The sequence below is a fragment of the Callithrix jacchus genome, chromosome 7 (genome assembly GCF_049354715.1).
Source record: "Callithrix jacchus isolate 240 chromosome 7, calJac240_pri, whole genome shotgun sequence".
In the NCBI taxonomy this organism is placed as follows: Eukaryota; Metazoa; Chordata; class Mammalia; order Primates; family Cebidae; genus Callithrix; species Callithrix jacchus.
In genome coordinates this window covers 126,346,353-126,373,995 of record NC_133508.1, presented here as the reverse complement: position 1 = coordinate 126,373,995, position 27,643 = coordinate 126,346,353, and the positions used below count along the sequence as shown (strand labels likewise).

The window sequence follows — 27,643 nt, the reverse complement described above, 5'->3', positions numbered from 1 at the left end:
CTCAAAGCAATTAGGAAAGACAGGATTATTAATGTGGATTTCATGGCATTAGCTGCTTCCCTGCCTTTTCCTTATTGTGTTATTTTGAATAACCACATAGTTTTTTCAAGTTTCTGATATATATAATCTAATCCATATGATTTTGTAAGTGTGAGTAACACAAAAGGTATATAAAACTTTGACCAATGTTTTTGTAAAGCAGAGTTCTGCAAACTATGGCTTATGGGTGCCACCTTGTTATTGAAAATAAAAATTGATTGGAACATAGCCACACCTATTGGTTTATGTATTTTCTATGTCTGTGTTTGCACTACACGCAGAGCAGAGTACTTGAGATAGAGATTGTATGACCTGCAAAGTCATAAATCATTACTATCTGGTATTTTACCACAAAGATTGCCAACCATTGCTATAAAGACTAAACCCTTATTTTCTGAAAAAGAGAACTGCAAAAAAAGAAAACTTAATCAGAAATAAGAAGCCTAGTGAAATACATTGTATTATCAGTTCAAAAATAATTTTTAATTGCTATAAGAAACATCAACCACTTTCCTAGGACTTTTGACACACGAGATAAAGTCTACATATACTAAGTAAACACAACAGCATTATAAAATGGGTCAAAAATGTCAAAAAGCATTCCATATTCTCTTGTGGGGAAACTGAGCAAAATTTCAAGTATGACTGTAAAGAACTAGAAAAGAGTAGCATAAGCTTTAGCATTCTAAATAATAAGTAATTAAATTAGTTCAGTTTCGTTACATATCATCTTTTAAAGTCCATCTTTGCAAATTATACATTGCTATAAATACAGAGTGTGTAATTGACATCATGTGACTTCGCTTAATCCAGTGTCAATTGTTTAATGGTCTAAAGTGTCCCATTAAAGTTATAATCTGGATGAAGTGAACAAGAAGAAAGTTTTCCTCTTTAGACCATTCGTTTATCACTCAATTCCTACTCCTGCTCATGGTTTCTTCCACCTTCCTCTGGAGAACATAAAGAGATTCTAGATCTCTGTATAAGGTGGTTTGCTTTAGCTTGAACTCATCAGTAAGGGCTATACATGGACAATATCCAGAAATCACATTATTGCTCATAGACTGTGTAGCCTTGATATAATGGATAACTGTACATTGTCTTTACTAAGAAGCTAGGGTGGTTGTCCTTGATACTGGGACATTGTAGACTTGGCCAGACCAATGCCCAAATATTTCCCAAGACTTTTGCCTAAGACTTTGCTTGGTATCCATTTGTCTACTGCTGGTTATCTGGAAGAATAAAATTCTCCTGAATGGTACTAGCTCATGAAACTTCCTGAGTTGGTACAGAGGTAAATGCATCTTTAATGCACTATTTACAGTCTTTTTTTGGAAAAAACATGATTTTGATCATTTGCAAATTATATATTGTTTTTGAAAACTTTTGGTGTTATGGTGCAAGATCTAATTATCATAAAATATAGTAATACTAGTTCCAAATTCTAAAATTGTTTCAATTCTGCCTTGGGTAGGAGTGACAGGAAGGCTCTGGTGTTTTAGCTTATGGTGCATCTCCTTGATAAAGGAAAGAAAACGTTCTTCATTGCATTCCGGAGAATCTGTATCTCATTTTGCATTCTTCTGCTTTCATTTTCAAATCCTTCTTTTAGTAGTCGCTCTTGTTCCTAAAAAGGGACAAACAGAGGCTGAATAAAGTGTAGCATTAGGCAAATTGAAATATTCTAACTGATTTCCACATTTAATGATTTATTTAATTTTCTTTTAAAATTTTCTCTAGCTTTAATTTTCATCATATTTTGCTTGGGCATCCAGGCTCAGTAATTTCTTCTCCTGGGAATTCTTTAGTTAAGAAAGAGTTTCAGCTTATACATTTTGCTCTGTATGATGAACCTAAATTACCAGTCTTGATTTCCCACCCCATTAATTGTTTACAGCCTTGGAGGGTAATCTTGATCATATGTTTGGTTTCAACTCTTATCTTTGCATTATACGTTCTTTTATATACCTACCTACACATATACCATTTGTCAGGTTCACATCTATGCCATAGGTCATGTTGAGATCGGGAGGGAGTGGGTGGATAAGCAGAAAGAACACTTGGCAGGGAGGGACGTAGGCAGGTGAATATGGTTTTATTCAGTGGCAGCTCTTATCAACAGCTTTCTCACACTAGCTGTCTACACTGTCTGCCCTGTCTCAGCTGCTTAGCCCGGCAGTGCTGCCACCCTTTCCCCCACACCCACACAGCTGTGCAGCTGGCTCTCCCTTGCCTTAAGGGTCAGCAGCTTAACTCTTCTCTCTCTCTAGGCACAAGTGACCTGAGCCGTGTCCTGGTTCTCCTCTGTCTGCAAAGACAGACAGTTTTGGCTTTCTCTTTGGGCGCCAGCGCTTGCACAGTGTCAACAGGGCAATTATACCTTTTATAGACAGTCGTGGCCAAGTGATGGCCTTCCCTATATTGTGGTTATGGTGGTGAGCTTCTCTATGTTATGTCTGCATGGCTATGATATCAAGTGGAGTTATACTCACTGAGTCACTTAAGATGCAAACATCCTACCTCAGCCCATCTTTGACCAAAACACAGCCATGTTCCTTACACCATTATGTATATAACATACACAGAAAAAAGGATCCTCAAAATCCCGTAAGGTATATGAATCATGGATTAGGAAATTTGATCTAAGCTGCCACACCTTGTTGTCAGGGGTAGTAGAAGATAGGGAAGAAACGCACGTGCCAGACTGACCATATTGAGTTTCTGCACACAACTCGCAACTCAAAACAAACTGGGAGCAGGACATAAAAATGGTCAGAATTCGTGGAGTATCACACAGGTGTGAGGGTTAGGAGCCTTTCTACTCATAAAAGTTTTCTTAAATCTAATTTCATACCAGTTATCACAGAAAAAAAATCATTATGGATTCCACTAAGTGATGAAGACAGCTCAGATATATTTACCAGCTGTGTGACCTTATTCATTTATTTATTTGTCCTTTTTGGAAACTTTGTTTCTTCTCCTAAGTAATAAGGATATAGTTCTTGCTTCATATGGTATTAAGAAAGAGATATAGATAAGATATTTTAATGATGTCTAGCAGATAATAACTGCCTTTAAATGAAGGATATACTGATAAAGGACTAAATGTGACAGAACTGCAAATAAAAAACTTTTAGTGATCAGACTTGGCAGTAGCCAATTCAGCCTGGACAGACAGGAATTGAAAAGTGCAAGTGAGCAAGCAGGGTCCTTCCTCTGGGCCTCATGTTCTCCCTGCCACACTAAGGTTGGGATCAGGGAGAATGGAGAGAAAACAGAAAAACAGAAATCTCAAGGTGATGCAATTAGATACCTGAAGTTTAAGAGCAAGGGTCGTCTCTTGCTCTTGCAGCAACTGGGCCCTGTCCCTCTCCATCTTCTCAGTCAGTTGCTTCACGTGTTCCTGATAACTCCTCTCCTTCTGTTCCATCATTTGCTCATTCTTTCTTTGCATTTCTTCCAACATTTTTGCTGAAGCCTGTGCAGACTCAGCTTTCACACGTTCCACTGTGGAAGAAAAGGAAGAAGAAAAATTTGTGTGGGGTTATTTTTTTGCGTCATTCTTCCTTATACACTTGCCTGTCGTTGTTGTTGACTGCATATGCCCTACTTAGAGATGACCTCCACAAGTAAGACGCATCTTTGTGGATCTTGCTCTAGTTAAAGGGTTCCACGTTTATTCAGTCAAATTATTTAAATTTTTAGAGCTTTGGAGGCCATCTAATCTCTTAACTCCCTCCTCACCTTCAATTTCCTTTTCCTTTGTTGTGAGAGTCTGGTCTGTCTGTAAAATTGCATCAGTCATAGACTCCTTGGATTGCAAGTACATCTGCAGCATCTCTTCAGCCTTAGGACCCAGAGAACACAGAGTGAGCAGTGGGAAATGGCTGTAAGCAGGTGTTCTTGTTTGTCTTCCTGCCATCTTTCCTCTGGGAATTCTTTCTCTTGGTCCTGGTGTGCTTGGTGGTCAAATTCCCTGTCACAGTGACAGGCACATGTTCCTGGCAAGCTGATCAGAGCATCCTACTTAGCAGTCATTTTTAGTAGGCTAATATAGATACTGGGAAAAAGAGATTCTCTATGCTGTTTAGATTAAGGGCTCTAAGTTTGAAACCGTTAATGCTGTGGTCTCGTATGGGCTGAGTCTGCTCGGGAATGAAGCCATCATTAAGAAAGCAAATATCAGAGTGACTCAGAATGAGGGAGGGTAGGAGAGAGAAAACTGTGGAGACGGGGGAACACTGGAGAGAGAGACAGTTCATGATGTTATTTGAAACCTTAGATCCACCTGTCCTGTAAAGCCAGTTTGCAGCCTAAATCAATGAATTACTATTTTTGTTTAAGCAACCATCATTAGGTTTCTGTCTCTTGCAACAGAAAAAGCCCAGCTGTAATGATAATAACAGCTTGGTGCTTCATCTGACAATTGTATTTATAACTCAATAGTTAATAGACTGCACACTTGGATAGGCACCTAGGACATATCTGGTATAATAGCCTCTTTGCATATGTTATTGAATAAAAGTATGAATGTTATGCAAAGAAAAAAAGCACATCTGTGTGCAATGAGTCTTGGTCACCTTGGTGTTTGCAGGAGGCAGGTCATCTGCCTTCCATAATTGACTGATAAGTCTTGGTTACCTGTATTCCCTTGTTTGGTTCCTCATAGAACTTCTTCTTCAGGTCTTGTAGCTTGTGAATAAAGAGACGATAGCCCCCTGGTTTAGAATAAATTCCCTCCTTCACTTCTTCTTCTAGAGGACTGAAAATGTCCTGAAGTAAAGCTGAGCAACGATCAGATGATGCTTTCCGATTCTGTTCACAAAAGTCATCCCGCTTTTTGTCTAGCTGGGCCTTTAATGTGAAAACAGGAAGTAAAAAGAGTAACAGGAAAAGGAGGCTGGCTTGACTTCAGAATTTCTGGAAAGACTTCTGAAAATAAAAAGTCAGTGACTCTGAAGAAACTGACAGGCTTCCCAGCAGGACCACACTCTTCCTCCCTGACCCAACTTTCTACTGAGGTTGCTTTCTCCTTGGAGGTGGGTTTCAGGGCAGAGATTGATAGCTTTATGTCACCTGTTAGAGGAAAATTCTGCTTTTTCATACTGGAGTAATGATGTTATATGGAATAAATGTGGCTGAACAGAAGCCTGCTCAAGATACCTAGGAGGAAAATTTTCTTTGCGTTTGGCTAGAATATCAAATCAGTCTGTGAAGAGTGGGCAGGTAATTCGATTAGAAGCTCTGGTTGTCAGTTATATGAATTTAACTAAATGGAGATTATTCGGGAAAAAATGTTTTAAAACTTGGAGTCTGTAGTAATACAATTGGTCCTTCTGATTGAAGTGATTACAAATCTGTTGTTTTTACCAATATGAAAGCTAGGAAGAATTACTTCTATCCACATAAATACTCATTTTCTTTCGTTGTAGTACTTTGGCTTCCATGACCCTAAACCATATAAATTTGAGACAAAAATTACCGCTAATTCCTTTTGAAATAGATGGTCCACATCTTTGAAGGAACTCCTGATGAAGACTTCAATGGCCTCTCTCTCACTGTCCCTGTGCAGGTCCAGCAGCTCCTGGAGGGTTTCCATGGGCAGCTGCACCTTCTGGCCCATCTGCTGGTCATAGTGGGCAATGGCCTTTTGTACTGCAGCTGAGTTCTCTATCTGGGCCAAGGCCAGGACTGCATTCTCTATGCAGGGCAGATCCCCACTGCTGATGGCACTGACATAGGTCAGCACCAGGCTCTCTAGACCTGCATATGGAGAACAAATGATAATGTTTCTTGTAGTAAGGAAAACCTGTAATTCTAAGCATGTCAAATAACACCTGTTTTCCTTACAGCATCAATGTCCTCAGCATCACCTCGAAGCTTGCTAGAAATACTGAGACCCTGTCCAAGATCTATTGAATTAAACTTTTCTCTTTGGTAAGATCCTCAGAACATATATAGGTGTATGTGTATATATATACATACACATCAACATTTGAGAGGTCTTGTACTAGATTACATAGGCTTGTGTTAATTGAATGTTTGCATCCATTTTAACCCAAGCACCATTAGGACAGGAACCATATCTATTTCATTTATATTGGTATCTTCAGTCTATTCATAGTAAGCCTTTGATCAATATGTATGAAACAAATGATACTATTCCAATAAAAAGGAGTCCTCCCCTTCATTTATTTTATTACAATATTATCCAAAAAAGCTTCCTGTAATGCTGGAAATGTTCTATTTGTGCTGTGTAGTACCCTAGTCACTAAGTACATGAAGATATGAGTCCTGAAAATACAGCCATGTGAATTGACTTTTAAAATTTCTGTATTTAAATTATTGACATTTTACATTTTCATAGACACACTTGTCTAGGGGCTTCTGTATTGCATAGTGCAGTTCCAGTTCACTAGGAAAATTTTAAGCAATAGAACTTTTTTTCCTTTGGCCTTTTTCTAGACTGGAATTTGACTAATGATATATATTAGAAATGTTGGTGCTGTCTAGAATTTAATGCAAATACCGTAGTAGATTAGGACTTCAAAGTTGAAACTAGGTGGAAGTTATTCTATGTTCCTCTAGTCTTAAACAATGAGTGGAAGTACTAGGAAGGGGACTTACGAGGCCCATTGACCTTGATTCCTCCTGAAAGAATTTTAGTTTTGGAATGGGTAAAGATGTAGGAACAGAAGTTTGCTACTTGTAGCACAAATTCAGAGTCCAGCTCTTCATCATGCAGTTTCTCGAGCTGTGTAAGCTTTTTGCGGTGAACAGGCCGATCAAAGACAAAACATTTCTTCTTTGGGAAGAACTTCCGGATACAGAGTCGGGGCAGATTAAAATTTTTATCTTTTTGACTGGTACCTAGAAAAACATAAAAAATCATAGAATTGTCTACTATAAGTATTTCTGTAAAGGGCCAAATGGTAAATATTTTAGGCTCTTCAGGCTGGGTGGTCTCTTCCAAGTACTCAACTCTGTTATTAGAGCATATGACAACAGCTTTAGACAATATGTAAATGAATGGGCATAGCATCATTCCAAGAGAACCTTATTTACAGCTGGCAGGCAGGATTGGCTGTGATTTGTCTTGGGCTGTAGTTTGCCAATGCTTGGACTAGCACACGGTTCATGTTTTAGTCTATGCTTTTTAAATAAATATCAATTTTACTCCATATTCTGTGGCTAAATATAAGATCTGAAACCCCAGGCAGGGAGATAAAATTAACCTAACCATAGCGTCATCACTTTACAATCATCTGTTGATGATCAGTAGAAAGAACAAGAAACTTGTTCTGGAACAAGGACAAATGTAACTTAAAATACAATCTATTAATTCAGACATTCAACAAGCATTAATTTCTAGGAATAGCCAGGTGCAGACATAGAAAACTGCAAATGTGGGAAAACTAGCAATAGTAAACTCAAAAACGAGAATTTCTTGTGTTTGCTCATCCTCATTTATCAAGTGAAGCTCTCTGTTACCTGGCTTCAGCTTCAGGGAGTACTCCAGGTACTCATCTGCTGTGATGGGTTGTCCATTTGCTTCCAAGTCCAGGGAGAAATCTCTCAGTGTCCACACAAAGTCTGGGAAGAAGCTCACAAAGTCAGCTGACTCATCAACTTCATAGTCATTCTCATCAGGTGAGGATTTTGATCGGATTCGATCTGTGAGCTCTGTCACATAGCTGAGTAGCTAACTAAGGAAATGTTGCAAAATGAACAGGGACCTCATTCCCTATTAGCTCAACATATTCCCAAACCTTCCATTTTCCCTTGTTCTTAACCTAAGTGTCAAGTCTAAAGTGGATACATGGGATCTCTTCCCCGTACTTGCATTATTTTTTATGTTTTCTCCTTTTGAGCTTGATTCATCGGGATTCACAACTAGGCAGCTGGTTTGAATACAGGTGTCCCTTCTGACCCAGGTGCTGTTCTGGTTCACAAAAGGATACTGCAGTTGGTCCATGGCCTGCTGGTTGATGGTTCCCATGCTATTGTACACAAAGGTGCTGCTCAGGAGGATGGCCAGGGCAAAGATCCAGGAGTCATTCTGGTTGTCACCCTGGAAATCAAGTCACATTGGAGTCAGCAGCAAGTTTCATTGTTACAGTACTTTCCAGATTAGCAGTAGTAAAACTATGCTCATATGTTAGAGGTTGTTTTTTTTTTTAACACTAATGACCTATTAAAGGAAGCCAATTACAAAAATTATTCTCAGTAGGCTATGGCTTTTGGGTAGTTTTTCTATGAGTATTTTTGGGTTACAATGACTCTTATTAGGTCTTCTAATAATCATCAACAGATAATTGTAAAAATAAAATTCAACTTTTGGTGAGCATTTTAAGGCCTTAAGTACAATTTAAATGTCAAAATTTCTCTTCTTTTTTCAATAACAAGATTCACATATACGATTAATAGTATTAGTTACTATTTTGTTGAATAATTAATATATACCTGAACCATATAATTTATTTTATTAAATATTCAAAATAATACTATGTGGCCAACATAGTTTTTTTTTCATACAGTTTAAAGACTAGAATGCTGAAGCTAAGTATGTCACTTTTCTCAGGCTACTGAACTGGTGACAGAATTTAATTTTAAACACAAAGTCATGGGGCTTTAGTCGCCACATTCTTTAACGAAAGTTCTCTCAAGATAAGACTCACGACACTGGGATTATTTGTGCTCCCTTATGCATCTGTGTTAACCCACACATATTACAGCCTTAGTTAATAGCTAATAAACAATTAAACAGTGCATAAAACAATCAGAAAATGGGGGCTCACTCCACAATTGAATCCTTGAGTCTTACCTTCTCTACATCTCCCAGGCCCTCAGTGTCCAGCAGAACTAGGATGTGGTCAGGTTTCTTGGGATGTGACACACACCACATCCAGATTCCTTTAGTGTGAGACTGTACCGTGGAGCCCAGAGAGAAGCCTGCAAGGGAGAGAGATCAGAGATAGAGATTTAGTAACAGGCAGTTCTGGCAATTGAAGGAAAAGGTAACATATTCAAGGTCAAGAGAGAACCGAAAGAAGAATCAGTATTCACCTTACTTACAATCAAAGAAATAGGAAATTTGAATATCTAATGCAAGGAAAAATTCAGGAGGCTTTCATGATAAAAACAATCAGCAAAATAGAAATAGAAAGACAGTACCTCAACATAGTAAAGGCCATATATTAAAAACCCACAGCTCATTTCCAATTAGTGATGAAGCATCAGGGCTTTTCCTATCATATCAGGAACAAGAAAAGGATACCTACTTTTGCCGGTTGTGTTCCAGAGAACACTGCAAGTCCTATCAAGAGTAATTAGACAGGAAAAGCATAAAGGAGGCATCCTAATTGGTAATGAAAAAGTAAAATTATCTCTGCTGATGATACTATCTAAATCTAATTTGTAGAAAACATTAAATATTCCACAAAAAACTATTAGAACTACTAAAAGAATTCATCAAAGTTGCAGCATGCAAAGTCAATATTGAGAAATCAGTTGTTAATGTATAAAAATAGAATTAGAAAAGAAATTCTAATTTCCTTTCTGAAACAAAACAAAAGGAAATTTCAAAAACAATCCCATTTAATGGCACCTAAAGAATAAACTACCTAAGAATAAACTTAACCAAGCAGGTGAAAGACTTGCAGAGTGAAAACTTCAAACACCCTTTAAATAAATTATAGATGACATAAATTATTAGAAAGACATCCTGTGTTTATGGATTGGAAAACTTAATATTCTTAAGATGTCACTACTACCCAAACTGATGTACAAGTTTGATATAATTCTTACCATTTTCCAATTACTTTGTGTAAATAGAAAAATCCACCAAACTTTCATATTAAATTTCCAGGGATCCCCTAATTATGAAAACAATGTGAAAAAGGAAGAGCAAAGTTGGAGTCTAACAGTTTCTGAGTTCTGAAACCTATTACAATATCATGTGTGGTACTGATATAAAGACTGACATATAAACCAATGGAATAGAATAGAGAGCCCATAAATAAACTCTGACATATATGGTCAAATGATTTCCAATACAGGTGTCAAGATCATTTAATGAAGAAAGGAGAATCTCTTTAACAAATGACATTATCTCCTTAAAAAAAGTTGGGCTGTTACCTTATAACTTACAAATATGAACTCAAGAAGATGGCGCTGTGAGAACAACCCAGGATTGGAGCCCGCGTTGAATTCGCAAACGGTGAGTCAGTGCTGCATTTCCAGACTGATCTTTGTTGCCCACAGAACGGGGAAACTCCCAAGTATAAAAAGACACAGGACGCCAGGCAGTAGGTCTGCCTGGCGAAGCCGGCAGCCGGGGCGGCGGCGGCCGGCCCTACCCAGCAATCCCCACAGGGCGCGCTTGTCCGGGTGCCTTGTTGAACCGGCAACCCGAGACTTGAGAGGGCTGGACTTGAGACTGAACGAGACTTGCACAGTAGCCCAGCCCAGGGGATTGCAGGGACAGATCGCTTGGGATACCCAGTGGGACGAACAAAACCGCCATTTCAAACTATCCCGGGCAGACGGTCCGAGACGCTCTGTGGGGGAGGGGCGTCCACCACTACGGAGGCAACCTGCCCCAACTGATATACACGCCCACTGCTGACGCAGCCAACCGTTGCCGAGGCAACCCGCCCCAACTGAGATACACGCCCACTGCTGACGCAGCCAGCCGTTGCCGAGGCAACCCGTCCCTACTGAGATACACGCCCACTGCTGACGCAGCCTGCCGTTGCTGAGGCAACACACTACAACGAAGAAGAGACTCCGACGCAGGGCGTGGCGGAGACCACAGCAGAGCTGGCAGGAACAGCGCGAATCACACAACAGCAGGGCGGAGCCTCGGCAGCCAAACAGTGGCTAGTCTGCCTTTGAGCTGGGCAGGACACCTGATCGGACATCCAAAAATAAAGCCCAAACCCCTCAACACAGAGCATTTGAGAAAAAAAAAAAAGGGTTGTTTAATGAGCTGTGTTGCAGCAGAATCAAACATAGCAGCCTAACAGCCCTGAATGAACAACAGAGTGCACAGCTCAGAAATTAAACCCCTATAAAGTACAAACTGTCTCCTCAAGCAGCTCCCTGACCCCTCTATATCCAAAAGACTGTCATTAGGCAGGCATCATCCTGGGACAAAGAGAGCAGAAAAAGAAACTGGTAGCATCCCTCGCTGTGCCACGGCTACTAGAGGTGCACCCCAGACAAGCAGGGTCTGGAGCGGACCTCAACAGTCGTACAGCGAAGGGGCTAGACTGGTAGAAGGAAAACCAAGCAACAGAAATACTTCATCATCAACATTCTGGGTGTCCACTCAGAGACCCAAACGAAAAGTCAGCAACTACGCAGACGACCAGCGGACAAATCCACAAAGATGGGAAGAAACCAGCGCAAAAAGGAGGAAAACACCCGAAACCAGAACACATCGCCTCCTAGAAAGGACCAAAACTCCTCACCAGCAAGGGAACAAAGCTGGACGGAGAATGACTGTGACGAAATGACGGAATTAGACTTCAGAAGATGGATAATGAGAAACTTTTGTGAGCTAAAAGATCATGTATTAAATCAATGCAAAGAAACTAAGAACCTTGAAAAAAGATTTGAAAAAAGATTCGAGGAAATGATAACAAGAATGGATACCTTAGAGAGGAATATGAATGAATTAAAGGAGCTGAAAAACACAATACGAGAACTTCGCGAAGCAAACGCAAGTTTCAATAGCCGAATTGACCAAGCAGAAGAAAGAATATCTGAAGTCGAAGACCAACTCAATGAAATAAAACGAGAAACCAAGATCAGAGAAAAAAGCGCAAAAAGGAATGAACAAAGTCTCCAAGAAATGTGGGACTATGTGAAAAGACCTAACCTACGTTTGATAGGTGTACCAGAATGTGACGAAGAGAATGAATCCCAGCTGGAAAATACTCTTCAGGACATCATCCAGGAAAATTTCCCCCACCTAGCAAGACAAGCCAACACTCAATTGCAGGAAATACAGAGAACACCACAAAGATATTCCGCAAGAAGAGCAACCCCAAGGCACATAATCGTCAGATTCAACAGGGTTGAAATAAAGGAGAGAATACTAAGGGCAGCCAGAGAGAAAGGTCGGGTCACCCACAAAGGGAAGCCCATCAGACTCACAGCAGATCTCTCGGCAGAAACACTACAAGCCAGAAGAGAGTGGGGGCCAATATTCAACATTCTTAAAGAAAAGAACTTTCAACCCAGAATTTCATATCCAGCCAAACTGAGCTTCAGAAGTGAAGGAAGAATAAAATCCTTTGCGAACAAGCAAGTACTCAGAGATTTTGTCACCACCAGGCCTGCTTTACAAGAGCTCCTAAAAGAGGCACTACACATAGAAAAGATCAATCAGTACCAGCCATTCCAAAATCACACTGAATGCTAAAGAGCTTCAACATAATGAAGAATCTACAACAACTAACAGGCAAAACAGCCACTTAGAATCAAAACGGCAGTATCAAATTCACACATAACCATATTAACCCTAAATGTAAATGGACTAAATGCACCAATCAAAAGACACAGACTGGCAAATTGGATAAAAATCCAAAACCCATCAGTGTGCTGTATCCAGGAAACCCATCTCACATGCAAGGATACACAAAGGCTCAAAATAAAGGGATGGAGGAAGATTTACCAAGCTAATGGAAAGCAAAAAAAAGCAGGAGTTGCAATTCTCATCTCTGATAAAATAGACTTTAAAGCAACAAAGATCAAAAGAGACAAAGAAGGCCATTACATAATGGTAAAAGGATTGATACAACAAGAAGAGCTAACGATCCTAAACATATATGGACCCAACACAGGAGCACCCAGATACATAAGGCAAGTTCTTAATGACTTACAGAAGGACTTAGACTCCCACACAATAATAGTGGGAGACTTTAACACTCCACTGTCAATACTAGACAGATCAACCAGACAGAAAATCAACAAGGATACCCAGGGCTTGAACTCAGACCTGGAGCAAGCAAACCTGGTGGACATTTACAGAACTCTCCACCCCAAATCCACAGAATACACATTCTTCTCAGCACCACATCACACCTACTCTAAAATTGACCACATAATTGGAAGTAAAGCACTGCTCAACAAATGCAAAACAACTGAAATCATAACAAACAGCCTCTCAGACCATAGTGCAATCAAGTTAGAACTCAGAATTCAGAAACCGACCCAGAACCGACAGCTTCATGGAAACTGAACAACTGGCTCTTGAATGTTGACTGGGTAAACAACGAAATGAAGGCAGAAATAAAGAAGTTCTTCGAAACCAATGAGAATGAAGACACAACGTGCCAGAACCTCTGGGACACATTTAAAGCAGTCTCTAGAGGAAAGTATATAGCAATAAGTGCCCATATGAGGAGAATGGAGAGATCCAAAATTGACACCCTATCGTCAAAATTGAAAGAGCTAGAGGAGCAAGATCAAAAAAACTCAAAACCCAGCAGAAGACAAGAAATTACTAAGATCAGAGCTGAGCTGAAGGAGATTGAGACACGAAAAACCCTTCAAAAAATCAATAAATCCAAGAGCTGGTTTTTTGAAAAGATCAACAAAATAGACAGACCACTAGCCAGATTGATTAAAAACAAAAGAGAGAACAACCAAATAGATGCAATAAAAAATGATAAAGGGGAAATCACCACAGATTCCACAGAAATTCAAACCATCATCAGAGAATATTACAAACAACTCTATGCACATAAACTAGTAAACCTGGAAGAAATGGATAAATTCCTGGACTCCTGTGTCCTCCCAAGCCTAAACCAGGAGGAAGCTGAAACTATGAATAGACCAATAACAAGGTCTGAAGTTGAGGCAGCAATTAAGAGCCTACCTCACAAAAAAAGCCCAGGTCCAGATGGGTTCACAGCCGAATTCTACCAGACACACAAGGAGGAGCTGGTACCATTCCTTCTAAAACTATTTCAAACAATCCAAAAAGAGGGAATCCTTCCCAAATCATTTTATGAGACCAACATCATCCTGATACCAAAACCCGGCAGAGACCCAACGAGAAAAGAAAACTTCAGGCCAATATCCATGATGAACATAGATGCAAAAATCTTCAATAAAATATTGGCAAGCCGATTGCAACAGCAAATCAAAAAACTTATTCATCATGATCAAGTAGGATTCATCCCGGGGATGCAAGGCTGGTTCAACATACGCAAGTCTATCAACGTAATTCACCACATAAACAGAACCAAAAACAAAAACCACATGATTATCTCAATTGACGCAGAGAAGGCATTTGACAAAATTCAACAGCCCTTTATGCTAAAAACCCTCAATAAACTCGGTATCGATGGAACGTATCTCAAAGTAATAAAAGCTATTTATGACAAACCAACAGCCAATATCATACTGAATGGGCAAAAACTGGAAGCATTCCCTTTGAAATCTGGTACTAGACAAGGATGCCCTCTCTCACCACTCCTATTCAATATAGTACTGGAAGTTCTAGCCAGAGCAATCAGGCAAGAAAAAGAAATAAAGGGTATTCAAATAGGAAAGGTGGAAGCCAAATTGTCTCTATTTGCAGACGACATGATAGTATACCTAGAAGACCCCATCGCCTCAGCCCAAAAACTCCTGAAACTGATAAACAACTTCAGCAAAGTCTCAGGATATAAAATCAATGTGCAAAAATCACAAGCATTCGTCTACACCAATAACAGACTTAAAGAAAGCCAAATCAAGAGCGAACTGCCATTCACAATTGCTACAAAAAGAATAAAATACCTTGGAATACAACTCACAAGGAATGTAAGGGACCTCTTCAAGGAGAACTACAAACCACTGCTCAACGAAATAAGAGAGGGCACAAACAGATGGAGAAACATTCCATGTTCATGGTTAGGAAGAATTAATATTGTGAAAATGGCTATACTGCCCAAAGTAATTTACAGAATCAACGCTATCCCCATCAAGCTACCATTGACTTTCTTCACAGAACTGGAAAAAACCACCATGAACTTCATATGGAACCAAAAGAGAGCCCGCATAGCCAAGTCAATTCTAAGCAAAAAGAACACAGTGCGGGGCATCACACTACCGGATTTCAAACTATACTACAAGGCTACAGTAATGAAAACAGCATGGTACTGGTACCAAAACAGAGATATAGACCAATGGAACAAAACAGAGGCACCGGAGGCAACACAACATACATACAACTATACAATCTTTGATAAACCTGACAAAAACAAGCAATGGGGCAAGGATTCCATGTTTAACAAATGGTGTTGGGAAAACAGGCTAGCCATGTGCAGAAAGCAGAAACTGGACCCCTTCCTGACACCTTACACTAAAATTAACTCCAAATGGATTAAAGACTTAAACATAAGACCTGGCACCATAAAAACCCTAGAAGGAAATCTAGGCAAAACTATCCAGGACATAGGAGTAGGCAAGGACTTCATGAACAAAACACCAAGAGCATTGGCAACAAAAGCCAAAATAGACAAATGGGACCTAATGAAACTCCACAGCTTCTGCACGGCAAAAGAAACAGTCACTAGAGTGGATCGGCAACCAACAGAATGGGAAAAAATTTTCGCAGTCTACCCATCTGACAAAGGGCTGATATCCAGAATTTACAAACAACTCAAGCAGATTTACAGGAAAAAAACAAACAAGCCCATTCAAAAGTGGGCAAAGGATATGAACAGATACTTTACGAAAGAAGACATATATGAGGCCAACAATCATATGAAAAAATGCTCATCGTCACTGGTCATCAGAGAGATGCAAATCAAAACCACATTGAGATACCATCTCACGCCAGTTAGAATGGCGATCATTAAAAAATCTGGAGACAACAGATGCTGGAGAGGATGTGGAGAAAAAGGAACACTTTTACACTGTTGGTGGGAGTGTAAATTAGTTCAACCATTGTGGAAGACAGTGTGGCGATTCCTCAAGGCCTTAGAAATAGAAATTCCATTTGACCCAGCAATCCCATTACTGGGTATATATCCAAAAGACTATAAATCGTTCTACTATAAGGACACATGTACACGAATGTTCATTGCAGCACTGTTTACAATAGCAAAGACCTGGAATCAACCCAAATGCCCATTGATAATAGACTGGATTGGAAAAATGTGGCACATATACACCATGGAATATTATGCAGCAATCAGAAATGATGAGTTCGTGTCGTTTGTAGGGACATGGATGAATCTGGAAAACATCATCCTCAGCAAACTGACACAAGAACAGAAAATGAAACACCGCATATTCTCACTCATAGGTGGGTGATGAAAAATGAGAACACATGGACACAGAAAGGGGAGTACTAAACACTGGGGTCTATTGGGGGGAAAAGGGGAGGGCCAGTGGGAGGGGGAGGTGGGGAGGGATAGCCTGGGGAGAAATGCCAAATGTGGGTGAAGGGGAGAAGAAAAGCAAAGCACACTGCCATGTGTGTACCTACGCAACTGTCTTGCATGCTCTGCTCATGTACCCCAAAACCTATAATCCAATAAAAAACTTAAAAAAATAAAAAAATAAAAATTAAAAAAAAAAAAAAAAATATGAACTCAAAATGGATCAAAGAACTGAATATTAGAGTGAAAACTATAAAAGTTGTAGAAGAAAAACAAGGGTAAAAGTTTATAATATTGGATTTGGCAGTGATTTTTGTTTTTGAATAAGAATCCAAAAGTATAGACAACAAAAGAAAAAATAAATTAGTTGGGCTTCATAAAAATTAAACACTTTTGTGTATTAACAGACACTAGCAACAGAGTTAAAAAAGGCAACACATAGAATGTAAGAAAATATTTGCTAAACATGTATATGATAAGGGAGTGATATCTAGAAAATAGAAAGAGAATTTACAAAGCAACACAAACAGTCAGATTAATAAATGAACAAAGGACTTGAACAGACATTTTCCCAAAGAGGATATGCATGAAAAGGTGCTCAATATCACTAGTCATTAGGGAAATGAAAACCAAAACCACAATGTGATACTATTTAACATCCATTCGTATGTCTACTATCAAAAAACCAAAACGGAAAATAAAAAAATGGTAAGGATGTAGAGAAATTAGAACCCTTGTGCATTTCTGTTGGGAATGTAAAATGGTGCAATCACTGTGGAAAATGATATAATGATACCTCAAAAAAAGTGAACATGGTATGAGTGCATGAGCCAGCAATTGCCCTTCTGGTATCTTCCCAAAAGAAGGGAAATTTATATTCCCAAAAGAAGGGAAAGCAGGGACTTGAACAGGTATTCAGACACCCATGTTCCTATTAGTATTATTTATAATAGACAAAAGGTGGAAGCAATCCAAGTGTCCATTGACAGATGAGCATATAAACAAATTATTATATACATACACTTACTCAGCCTTAAAAAGGAAGTTTTTGACACATGCTACCACACTGATGAACCTTGAAGACATATGAATTGAAATAATCCATTCATAAAGAACAAATACTGAATGATTCCACTTATGTGGGGCTTTTGTAGTAGTCAAATTCAGAGATAGAATGTAGAATGATGGCAGGTGACGAGTTGATGTGGAGCTTTTGTTTAATTAGTACAGAGTTTTTGTTAGGCAAGATGAAAAAGTTCTGGATATGGATAGAAGTGACAGTTGCATAACAATGTGAATTAATGTGAATTTAATTAATGCCACAGAGCTGTATACTTAAAAATGGTTATTAGGGTAAATTTTATGTTTTCTTTTTACAACAATAAAAAAGAATATCCAATACAGACTGAAACATTTTTTTAAGGCTTATAAAGACCAGTGTAAACTTGCGGTTATTGCATAAAAATTATAATAAACATTTTATAGTTCATTATAGTTATTATGTACATAAGTTATTTTTATTATTGTCTTACTCTTTTTAGGAAAGGCATAATTTGTGCTTTTGAAAGGGAAACTAAGGTATCATGGGAATAATTAATGAATTGAATCTTATCCCCTAGGACAGCATGAAGATAAGGAGCCTGACTCTGAATGGAAAGTTAGCTTTCCGTATTCATCCTCATCTCTAACTTTCCTCACATCCTTGTAATGGATGCTGACTGTGCAGGGGACAGAAGGGACTTGGCAGAGCTTTGCTGGTGTCACTCACCCTTTTTTTTCCCAGCCAGCTTGTTCATCAGGTAGGATTTGCCTGTGCGGTAGAGGCCCACAATCGCCACCACCACCACAGGCTGCGTAATTGCAGACAGGATCTTCAGAGCTTCTGGATTTGTCATCAGTCGCCCACTAGTGTTCTCAATGAGGCACATCGGGCCTGTCATAAGAATCTTTGACTCCATGGCCGGAGTATTCCCTTGTCTGCAAGAAAAGAAGTGAAATAAATGAGAATTTTTAGTGTTTGGCAATTATAAGGGAGAAATATAAAAATTCCCCAGTATGGCCAATGTTTTGTGTGTGACAGCAAGAGAGATAAGGCAAAATCTGTATCATTTGAGGAAGTTATGGAAGTATTATCAAAGTAGCTCATTATAAAAAATGTTAGCATGACATTGACTTATCAACATTCAACTACTCTCATGACCCAAGTATTTTATTTAATTTATTGTGGGAAACTTTCTTTTTGGATCCTTATTAAATATTTACACTAGCCAATGGAAGATAAAATAGGATTTAGAGGATTTATTTTGCATCCTGGCTATATGTAAGAAATTCAATATGATTTACTTATTAATTCTTACAGTGAATAAATATCCAACACAGTGAATCAGCATTCATACTTTGATGTTTACCCTTAGAACAATTTTCAAAGATTTTAAAAATATGTTCTTCCTCCATCTTCAATGGGTTATGCTTATTTCACCGCAATGAGGACCCACAAAACTTCTCACAGTGCCTTTCTGAAAGTGGAAACAATGTAACATAGGTTTTCAAATTTTATAAAACTGTAAAACCATGTGAATCACATGGCTAGGGAGTCATGATAAGGTAGCCTCTAACTCAGTGAGGGTATGAATGCAAAATTGCAAACACTGAATATTTCCCCCCAAATTTATGAAATAAGGATTAAAAGTTCAAGAGGCAGATAAAGAGATCTACCTAGAAAGTTGTTCAAATAGAATATATTTCCAGTGATACAACTTTAGGATTTGTTTTGTTTTGTTTTCCATTTAGTAGTAAGAGTAGGAGAAAGAGCAATAGAAAGGGGAGGAATAGGTTGGGGGATTCAAGATGGCCAAATAGAGACAGCTCTGGTGTGCAACACCCAGCAAGAGAGTCACAGAAAGTGAGAGATCTCCTAGCTCTAACCGAGGTACCAGGTTTATTTCAACGAGTCTGGTTGGATAGTGAGCAAAGCCCAGGCAGAGCAGACCAAGGTGGGGAGGGGTGCCGCTTCACCCAGAAAGTGCATCTGAGTGGAGAACTGGGGACTCTCCCCTGGCATCCTGGTCCAGATATGATGCTACCTCCGAAGCCTCAAAAGTCCACAGAACAGGGGGTCTTTGCAGGTCAAGCGCTGGAAATTACAAGCACAGAGTGCACAGAGTTGAATAATAACCCCAGCGGTGACGTGGATTGTTGGCAAATGCATAAGCCCATAAGCTGGCCAGGAGAGCCTGCAGACTGAGATACAGCCCCCTCACCCCAGCCCGGAGAGAGAGGGAGCTGAAAGCAGGGAGACAGATGGTGCAGCTGGGCAGGTCCTTCCTCCACTAACCCCAGCATGCTGAAGCACTAAGATCTTGGGGTTTTGCAGCCAGTGCCTCAGTCTGGGCTGAACACTGAATGATTTAGCTCTGTGTAAGAAACGGCACCCGCCATTAATGAGGCAGGCCTAGCCTTCATGTATAAACAAAAAACAAAAGAAGCCTATGTAGCAACTGGATGGAGCCCTTGGCAACCCAGCAGGCCTCCAGGTCAGTAGAAGGAGGGGCACCTGGCATTAAAGAGGTGGGTCTAACCTCCCAGTGTAAACAAACAAAAAAAAGACACAGGAAGCATACCTAGCAACTGGATGGAGTCCCTGGAAACCCAGTAGTGCCTGGTCAGGCAGACAAGTGACCTCATCAAGCAGCTCCCTGAGATCAAAGCTAGATAAATCCATAAAGATGGGAAGAAGCCAGAGCAAAAAGGATGAAATGAGCAAAGACCAGAATGCATCTTCTTCTTCAAGAGATCACAACTTTTCACCAAGAAGGGAACAAAACACAACAGAGAACGAGTTTGATGAACTGACAGAAACAGGATCTGGAAGGTGGGTAATAACAAACTTCTCTTAGCTAAAGGAACACATTCTAACCCAATGCAAAGAAACTAAAAACCTTGATAAAAGGTTTGACAGAATGCTAACAAGAATAACCGGCTTAGAGAAGAACATAAATGACTTGATGGAGCTGAAAAACAGCACAAGAACTACATGAAGCAAATACAAGTTTAAATAGCTGAATCAATCATGCAGAAGAAAAAATATCAAACACTGAAGATCAACTCAATGAAATAAAATGAGATGGCAAGACTAGAGAAAAAAGAGTGAAAAGAAATGAACAAAGCCTCCAGGAAATATGGTATTATGTGAAAAGACCTAATCTACATTTTATCAGTGTACTTGAATGTGACAGGGAGAATAAATTCAAGCTGGAAAACATTCTCCAGGATATTGTCCAGGAGAACTTCCCCAGTCTAGCAAGGTAGGCCAACATTCAAATTCAAGAAATACAGAGAACTCCATAAAGATATTCCTCAAGAAGAGCAACCCAAAGGCACATAATCATCCGATTCACCAGGGTTGAAGTGAAGGAAAATGTTAAGGGCAGCCAGAGAGAAAGGTCAGGTTACCCACAAAGGAAAGTCCATCAGACTCACAGCAGATCTCTCGGCAGAAACCCTGCAAGCCAGAATAGAGTGGGGGACAATATTCAAAATCCTTAAACAAAAGAACTTTCAATCCAGAATCTCGAATCCAGCAAAACTAAGCTTAATAAGGGAAGGAGAAATAAAATCCTTTATGGACAAGCAATTACTGAGAGATTTCATTACCATAAGAATGGCCTTACAAGAGTTCCTGAAAGAAACACTAAACACAGAAAGGAACAACAAGTACCAGCCACTGCAAAAACGTACCAATCGGCAAAGACCAATAATGCAATGAAGAAACCAAGTTAACTAACAGGCAAAAAAAGTGAGCCAGTAACAAGATGACAGGATAAAATTCACACATAACAATATTAATGTTGAATGTAAACAGCCTAAATACCCCAGTCAAAAGACACAGACTGGCAAACTGGATAAAAAGTCAAGTCCCATTGGTGTGCTGTATTCAGGAGACCCATCTCATGTGCAAACACAGCATAGACTCAAAATAAAGGGATAGAAGAAGATTTACCAAGCAAACGGAGAGAAAAAAAAAAAAAGCAGGGGTTGCAATCCTAGTCTCTGATAAAATGGACTTCAAAGCAACAAAGATCAAAAGAGACAAAGAAGGGCATTACATAATGGTAAAAGGAACAATCCAACAAGAAGAGCTAACTATCCTAAATATATACGCACCCAACACAGGAGCACCCAGATACATAAAGCAAGTTCTTAACAACCTACAGAAAGACTTAGACTCCCACACAATAATAATGGGAGACTTAAACACTCCACTGTCAATATTAGACAGATCAACAAGGCAGAAAATTAACAAGGACATACAGGACCTGAATGAAGATCTGGACCAAGCGGACCAAATAGACATCTACAAACACTCCACTCCAAATCCACAGAATATACATTCTTCTCAGCACCACATCACATTTACTTTAAAATTGACCACATAATTGGAAGTAAATCACTCCTCAGCAGATGTGAAAGAATGGAAATGATAACAAACAGTCCATCAGATGACAACGCAATCAAATTAGAACTCGGAATTAAGAAACTCACTAAAAACTGCACAACTACATGGAAACTGAAGAAATTGCTTCTGAGTATCTACTGGATAAACAATGAAATGAAGGCAGAAATAATGATGTTCTTTTAAACCAATCCGAATGAAGACACAATGTACCAGAATCTCTGGGACACATTTAAAGCAGTGTCTAGAGGAAAATTTATAGCCATAAATACCCACATGAGAAACAAGGAAAGATCTAAAATTGACACCCTATCATCAAAATTGAAAGAGCTAGAGGAACAAGATAAAAAAAAAAACTCAAAAGCTATCAGAAGACAAGAAATAACTAAGATCAGAGCAGAACTGAAGGAGATAGAGACACAAAAAACCCTTCAAAAAATCAATAAATCCAGGAGTGGGTTTGTTTTGAAAATATCAACAAAATAGACAGACTGCTAGCCAGACTATTAAAAAAAGAAAAGTAGAAGAATCATATAGATGCAATAAAAAATGATAAAGGGGATATCACCACTGATGCCACAGAAATACAAACTACCATCAGAGATTACTACAAACAACTCTATGCACACAAACCAGTAAATCTGGAAGAAATGGTTAATTCCTGGACACTTGCACTCTCCCAAGACTAAACCAGAAAGAAGTTGAATCCCTGAACAGACCAATAATAAGGGCTGAAGTTCAGGCAGCAATTAATAGCCTACCGACCAAAAAAAAGTCCAGGTCCAGATGGGTTTACAGCCGAATTCTACAAGATGTACGAAGAGGAGCTGTACAAACAATACAAAAAGAGAGAATCCTCCTCAACTCATGTTATGAGACCAACATCATCCTGATACCAAAACCAGGCAGAGACTCAACTAAAAAAGAACACTTCAGGCCATTATCCCTGATGAACATCAATGCAAAAATCTTCAATAAAATACTGAAAACCAAATGTAACAGCTCATCAAAAAGCGTATTTAACATGATCAAGTAGGCTTCATCCCAGGGATGAACATGTGGTTCAACCTATGCAAGTCTATAAATGTAATTTATCACATGAACAGAACCAAAGACAAACACCACACGATTATCTCAATAGATGCAGAGAAGGCCTTTGACAAAATTCAACAGCCCTTCATGCTAAAAACTCTTAATAAATTAGGCATTGTTGGAATGTATCACAAAATATTAAACAGCCAATATCATATTGAATGGGCAAGAAATGGAAGCATTCTCTTTGATATCAGGCACTGGGACGAGGATGCCCTTTCTCACCACTCCTATTCAACATAGTATTATTACTATATTTTCCAGATACATTAGGCAAGAAAAAGAAATAAATGGTATTCAAATAGGAAAGAGGAAGTCAAATTGTCTCTATTTGCAATTGACACGATTGTCTATTTAGAAGACCCCATTGTCTCAGCCCAAAATCTCCTTAAACTGGTAAGCAACTTCAGCAAAGTCTCAGGATACAAAATCAATGTGCAGAAATCACAAGCATTCCTATACACCAATAACAGACAGAGAGCCAAATCAAGAGTGAACTCCCATTCACAACTGCTACAAAGAGAATAAAATACCTAGGAATACAACTAACAAAGGATATAAAGGACCTCTTCAAGGATAAGTACAAACCACTGATCAACAAAATGAGAGAGGACACAAACAGATGAAAAAACATTCCATGCTCATGGTTAGGAAGAATTAACATCGTGAAAATGGCCATACTGCCCAAAGCAATTTATAGAATCAATGCTATTCCTATCAAGCTACTAATGACCTTCTTCAAAGAACTGGAGAAAACCACTTTAAACTTCATATGGAACCAAAAGACTGCATAGCAAAAAGAACAAAGCTGGAGGCATCACGCTGCTGGACTTCAAACTATACTACAAGGCTACAGGAATCAAAACAGCATGATACTGGTATCAAAATTGAGATATAGACCAGTAGAACAGAACAGAGGCCTTGGAAGCAACACCACACATCTACAACCATCTGATCTTTGTTAAACCTGAAAAAAAACAAACAATGGGGTAAGGATTCCCTGTTTAACAAAAGGTGTTGGGAAAAATGGCTAGCAATGTGCAGAAAGCAGAAACTGGACCCCTTCCTGTCACCTTACACTAAAATTAACTCCAGATGGATTATAGATTTAAACTTAAGACCTAATACCATAAAACCCTAGAAGAAAACCTAGGCAAGACCATCCAGGGCATAGACATTGGCAAGGACTTCATGACTAAAACACCAAAAGCAATGGCAACAAAAGCCTTAATAGGCAATTGTGAGCTAATTAAACTTCAGAGGCTGGGCGCGGTGGCTCAAGCCTGTAATCCCAGCACTTTGGGAGGCCGAGGCGGGTGGATCATGAGGTCAAGAGATCAAGACCATCCTGGTCAACATGGTGAAACCCTGTCTCTACTAAAAAAAACAAAAAAAAATTAGCTGGGCATGGTGGCGTGTGCCTGTAATCCCAGCTACTCAGAAGGCTGAAGCAGGAGAATTGCCTGAACCCAGGAAGTGTAGGTTGCGGTGAGCCAAGATCACGCCATTGCACTCCAGCCTGGGTAACAAGAGCGAAACTCCGTCTCAAAAAAAAAAACAACAAAACTTCAGAGCTTTTGTATGGCAAAAGAAACAATCATTAGAGTGAACCAGTAACCAACAGAATGACAAAAAATTGTTGCAATATACCCATCTGACAAAGGGCTAATATCCAGAATCTACAAAGAACTAAAGCAGATATATAAGAAAAAAACAAACTCATTCAAAAGTGGTTGAAGGATATGAACAGACACTTCTCAAAAGAAAACATATATGAGGCCAACAAACATATGAAAAAATGCTCATCATCACTGGTCATTAGAGAAATACAAATGAAAACCACACTGAGATATCATCTCATGCCAGTTAGAATGGCGATCATAAAAAATCTGGAGACAACAGATGCTGGAGAGGATGTGGAGAAATAGGAACATTTTTACACTGTTGGTGTGAGTATAAATTAGTTCAACCATTGTGGAAGACAGTGTGGTGATTCCTCAAGGGTCTAGAAATAGAAATTCCATTCGACCCAGCAATCCCATTACTGGGTATATACCCAAAGGATTATAAATCCTTTCTACTATAAAGACACATGCACATGTATGTTCATTCTGGCACTGTTTACAGTAGCAGAGACCTGGAACCAACCCAAATACCCATCAATGATAGACTGGACAAAGAAAATGTGGCACATATACACCATGGAATGCTATGCAGCCATAAAAAACGGTGTTCGTGTCCTTTGTAGGGACATGGATGAATCTGGAAACCATAATTCGCAGCAAATTGACACAGAACAGGAAATCAAACACCACATGTTCTCACTGATAGGTAGGTGTTGACCAATGAGAACATGTGAACACAGAGAGGGGGGCATCACATGCTGGGGTCTGTTGGGGGGCTAAGGGAGGGACAGTAGGGGGTGGGGATTATGGGGAGGGATAACGTGGGGAGAAAAGCCAAATATAGATGATGGAGGAATGGAGGCAGCAAACCACATTGCCATGTATGTATCTATGCAACAACCCTGCAAGATCTGCACATGTACCCCAGAACCTAAAGTACAATTAAAAAAATAAAAAATAAAAGAAAGGGGAGGAATAGAAGGAGTGGAGAAGAGGAGGATAAGCAGCTAGGAAGGTTACAGAGAGAGCTGTCAGACCAGAAGTTGATGAATGAGGCTAGTGTCTTAAGGAATTCAGGGGAAGACTTTCCAGAAGGCAGGATCAAAGTAGTCTGAGTGCATGGAGAGGTTATAGTAAGCAAAGATATTTTCTCTAGAGATGCATTACAGGAGAATTAAAGAGGAAACACTTTAGGCCCGACTCTCTACTAACAGAAAAGAAAATTGGAAGCGCTTTAGTGAAGTAGTGGGATTGAATTTCACTGCTAAGGGACAGGGAATCAGTGGGCACTAGGAAATTAGTGAGTCTCGAATATTTCTAAAGAAAGTAATCCATTCTGAAACAAAGTTCAAGTGTAATAAAAAGTATGCTGTTTTCATGAATCTTCCTCTTTCATGCTGGGTTTCAGTTTTTTCTTTGTCTTTAACAGTGTCAGCGCGCTGCTTACTCTGCTTCTCATTTACTCCTCTTTCCTTCTCATGAAAAGAACCCATTGGTAGCTCTTTCCATTTCTTAGCTGCATAGGAGCAGGATTCAGCAAGCTCCATCACTGATAATGGAAATGTAATCCTGTCCCTAGTCAACACAGACAATGTCAACAAAGAGAAAAATTATTCTAGCGCATTTCAAACTCTCAGTTTAGCCCCTGTCTACTGGTGCCTAATTAAACACAAGCACTGTAGCGGCACTCAGAGCCGTGCTGCTCCTGATAACACCAGAATTTCTTCTGAGCTGTGTCCCACATCAGGCTCATCTGCAGCCTGATTTGTTCTGGTGATGTTCAAGAAAACAAACCTCACATGTACCCCAGAACTTAAAGTATAATAAAAAAATTAATTAAAAAAGAAAAACAATTAAAAAAAAACAAAAAAACTGACCTTTACAAATTTCTTCTCATCCCTGTCACAACCTTATAGGCTCCATATCCCCGAGCTGAGATCCTTTGGAGCTAGAGAGAAGCTGCTTGATGAAAAATTGTAAAAGTTGTTACCTGTTCTTTTTCTTCTTAGTTCACGAGGAGTGGTTTCTAGCACTTCTGTGTCTCTCACTGGATCCTTGGACTAGTATTTCACTCTTCCAACGTTGTAAGGCGGGGATTTCTTCAGGGATGAAAGGTTTAGAAGTTAAGCAGCTTTGTAATGGATTTAGAGTAACATGAAACTGAAAGTACTTTGTTCAAGTCACAACTCCACGATCATAAGGGAATTACTGGAATGTCCCAGTGGGAGGGTTTAATGATTGCTCAACCAGAAGCTTCAAAGTTTTTTTTTTGTTTTTTGTTAGAAATCTTAGAGACCATGTGTTGCTTAACAAAATGTCCATTAGGTTTTGAATACAATGGAATGTGTCTCATGGATTGAGTCAGTTTGAGAATCCTAGAATGAGAAGGCATCATGTTAATTTTCAGATACAATTTCCTAAAATAATAGACACACTCACAGTGGAGCTGCCTAAGGACAGGGCATGTTTTACACACTCATAAACACTTAGCTCCTGGCACTTAATGCCCAGCACACAGTCAGTAGGGGGCTCCATGTGTTGTATTCATGTTCCAGGCTCAGTACTGACAGCTTTACATGAATCACACAAATGAAAATTTATAACAAATATTTCCTCATAGTTTTATAGAAACCAAGCACAGAAAGACTTCATCTGTTGTCTAAAATCATAGCACTGTAACCAATCTGAACCCAAGCATTCTCGATCCTGTACCCTCTTCTGGAACCACTTCACTATGCAGCTTCTTTGCTAAGTGAAAAATTGTGGACATATTTTATTTATAGGTTTTTTTATTTTTAAATTTATTATAGTGTGATTTTATTTTTATAGATTGTTTTCTAAGAGCTGTATGTGTTTTGTAACAACTTCTAACATACAGAATAAGTGGTATTATTTCTATTTTACAGCAAAAACAAATAAAATAGTAAAAAGTCTGAGTGAACATTTCATATATATATATATATATAGTGACATGGTTTCACCTTGTTGCTCAGGTTGGTCTTGAACTCCTTGCTTCAAATGATCCTACTGCCTTGGCCTCCCAAACTGCT

General features: G+C 39.2%; 1 protein-coding gene across 1 annotated transcript; it reads right to left on the bottom strand.

Moving 5' to 3' along the window:
• Positions 1 to 503: 503 nt before the first annotated feature.
• GBP1 (guanylate binding protein 1) lies at positions 504 to 26,755 on the bottom strand. The gene is made up of 11 exons (XM_078332378.1): positions 26,584 to 26,755; positions 18,193 to 18,401; positions 8,864 to 8,991; positions 8,001 to 8,110; positions 7,531 to 7,733; positions 6,667 to 6,909; positions 5,522 to 5,802; positions 4,681 to 4,893; positions 3,784 to 3,886; positions 3,353 to 3,546; positions 504 to 1,666 (listed from the first exon to the last, which is right to left on the bottom strand). The coding sequence occupies exons 2-11, from the start codon at positions 18,380 to 18,382 to the stop codon at positions 1,538 to 1,540; spliced, it is 1,794 nt and encodes a 597-aa protein (XP_078188504.1). The 5' UTR covers positions 18,383 to 18,401; positions 26,584 to 26,755; the 3' UTR covers positions 504 to 1,537.
• Positions 26,756 to 27,643: the final 888 nt, after the last annotated feature.

Coding starts and splice junctions, on each gene's coding strand:
- GBP1 (XM_078332378.1), bottom strand. CDS start 18,382: ATGGAGTCAAAGATTCTTATGACAGGCCCGATGTGCCTCATTGAGAAC. Junction 8,992..18,192: donor GCTGGCTGGGAAAAAAAAGG/GTGAGTGACACC, acceptor TCTCCCTTGCAG/GCTTCTCTCTGGGCTCCACG. Junction 1,667..3,352: donor CCCTTGCTCTTAAACTTCAG/GTATCTAATTGC, acceptor GTCCCTTTTTAG/GAACAAGAGCGACTACTAAA.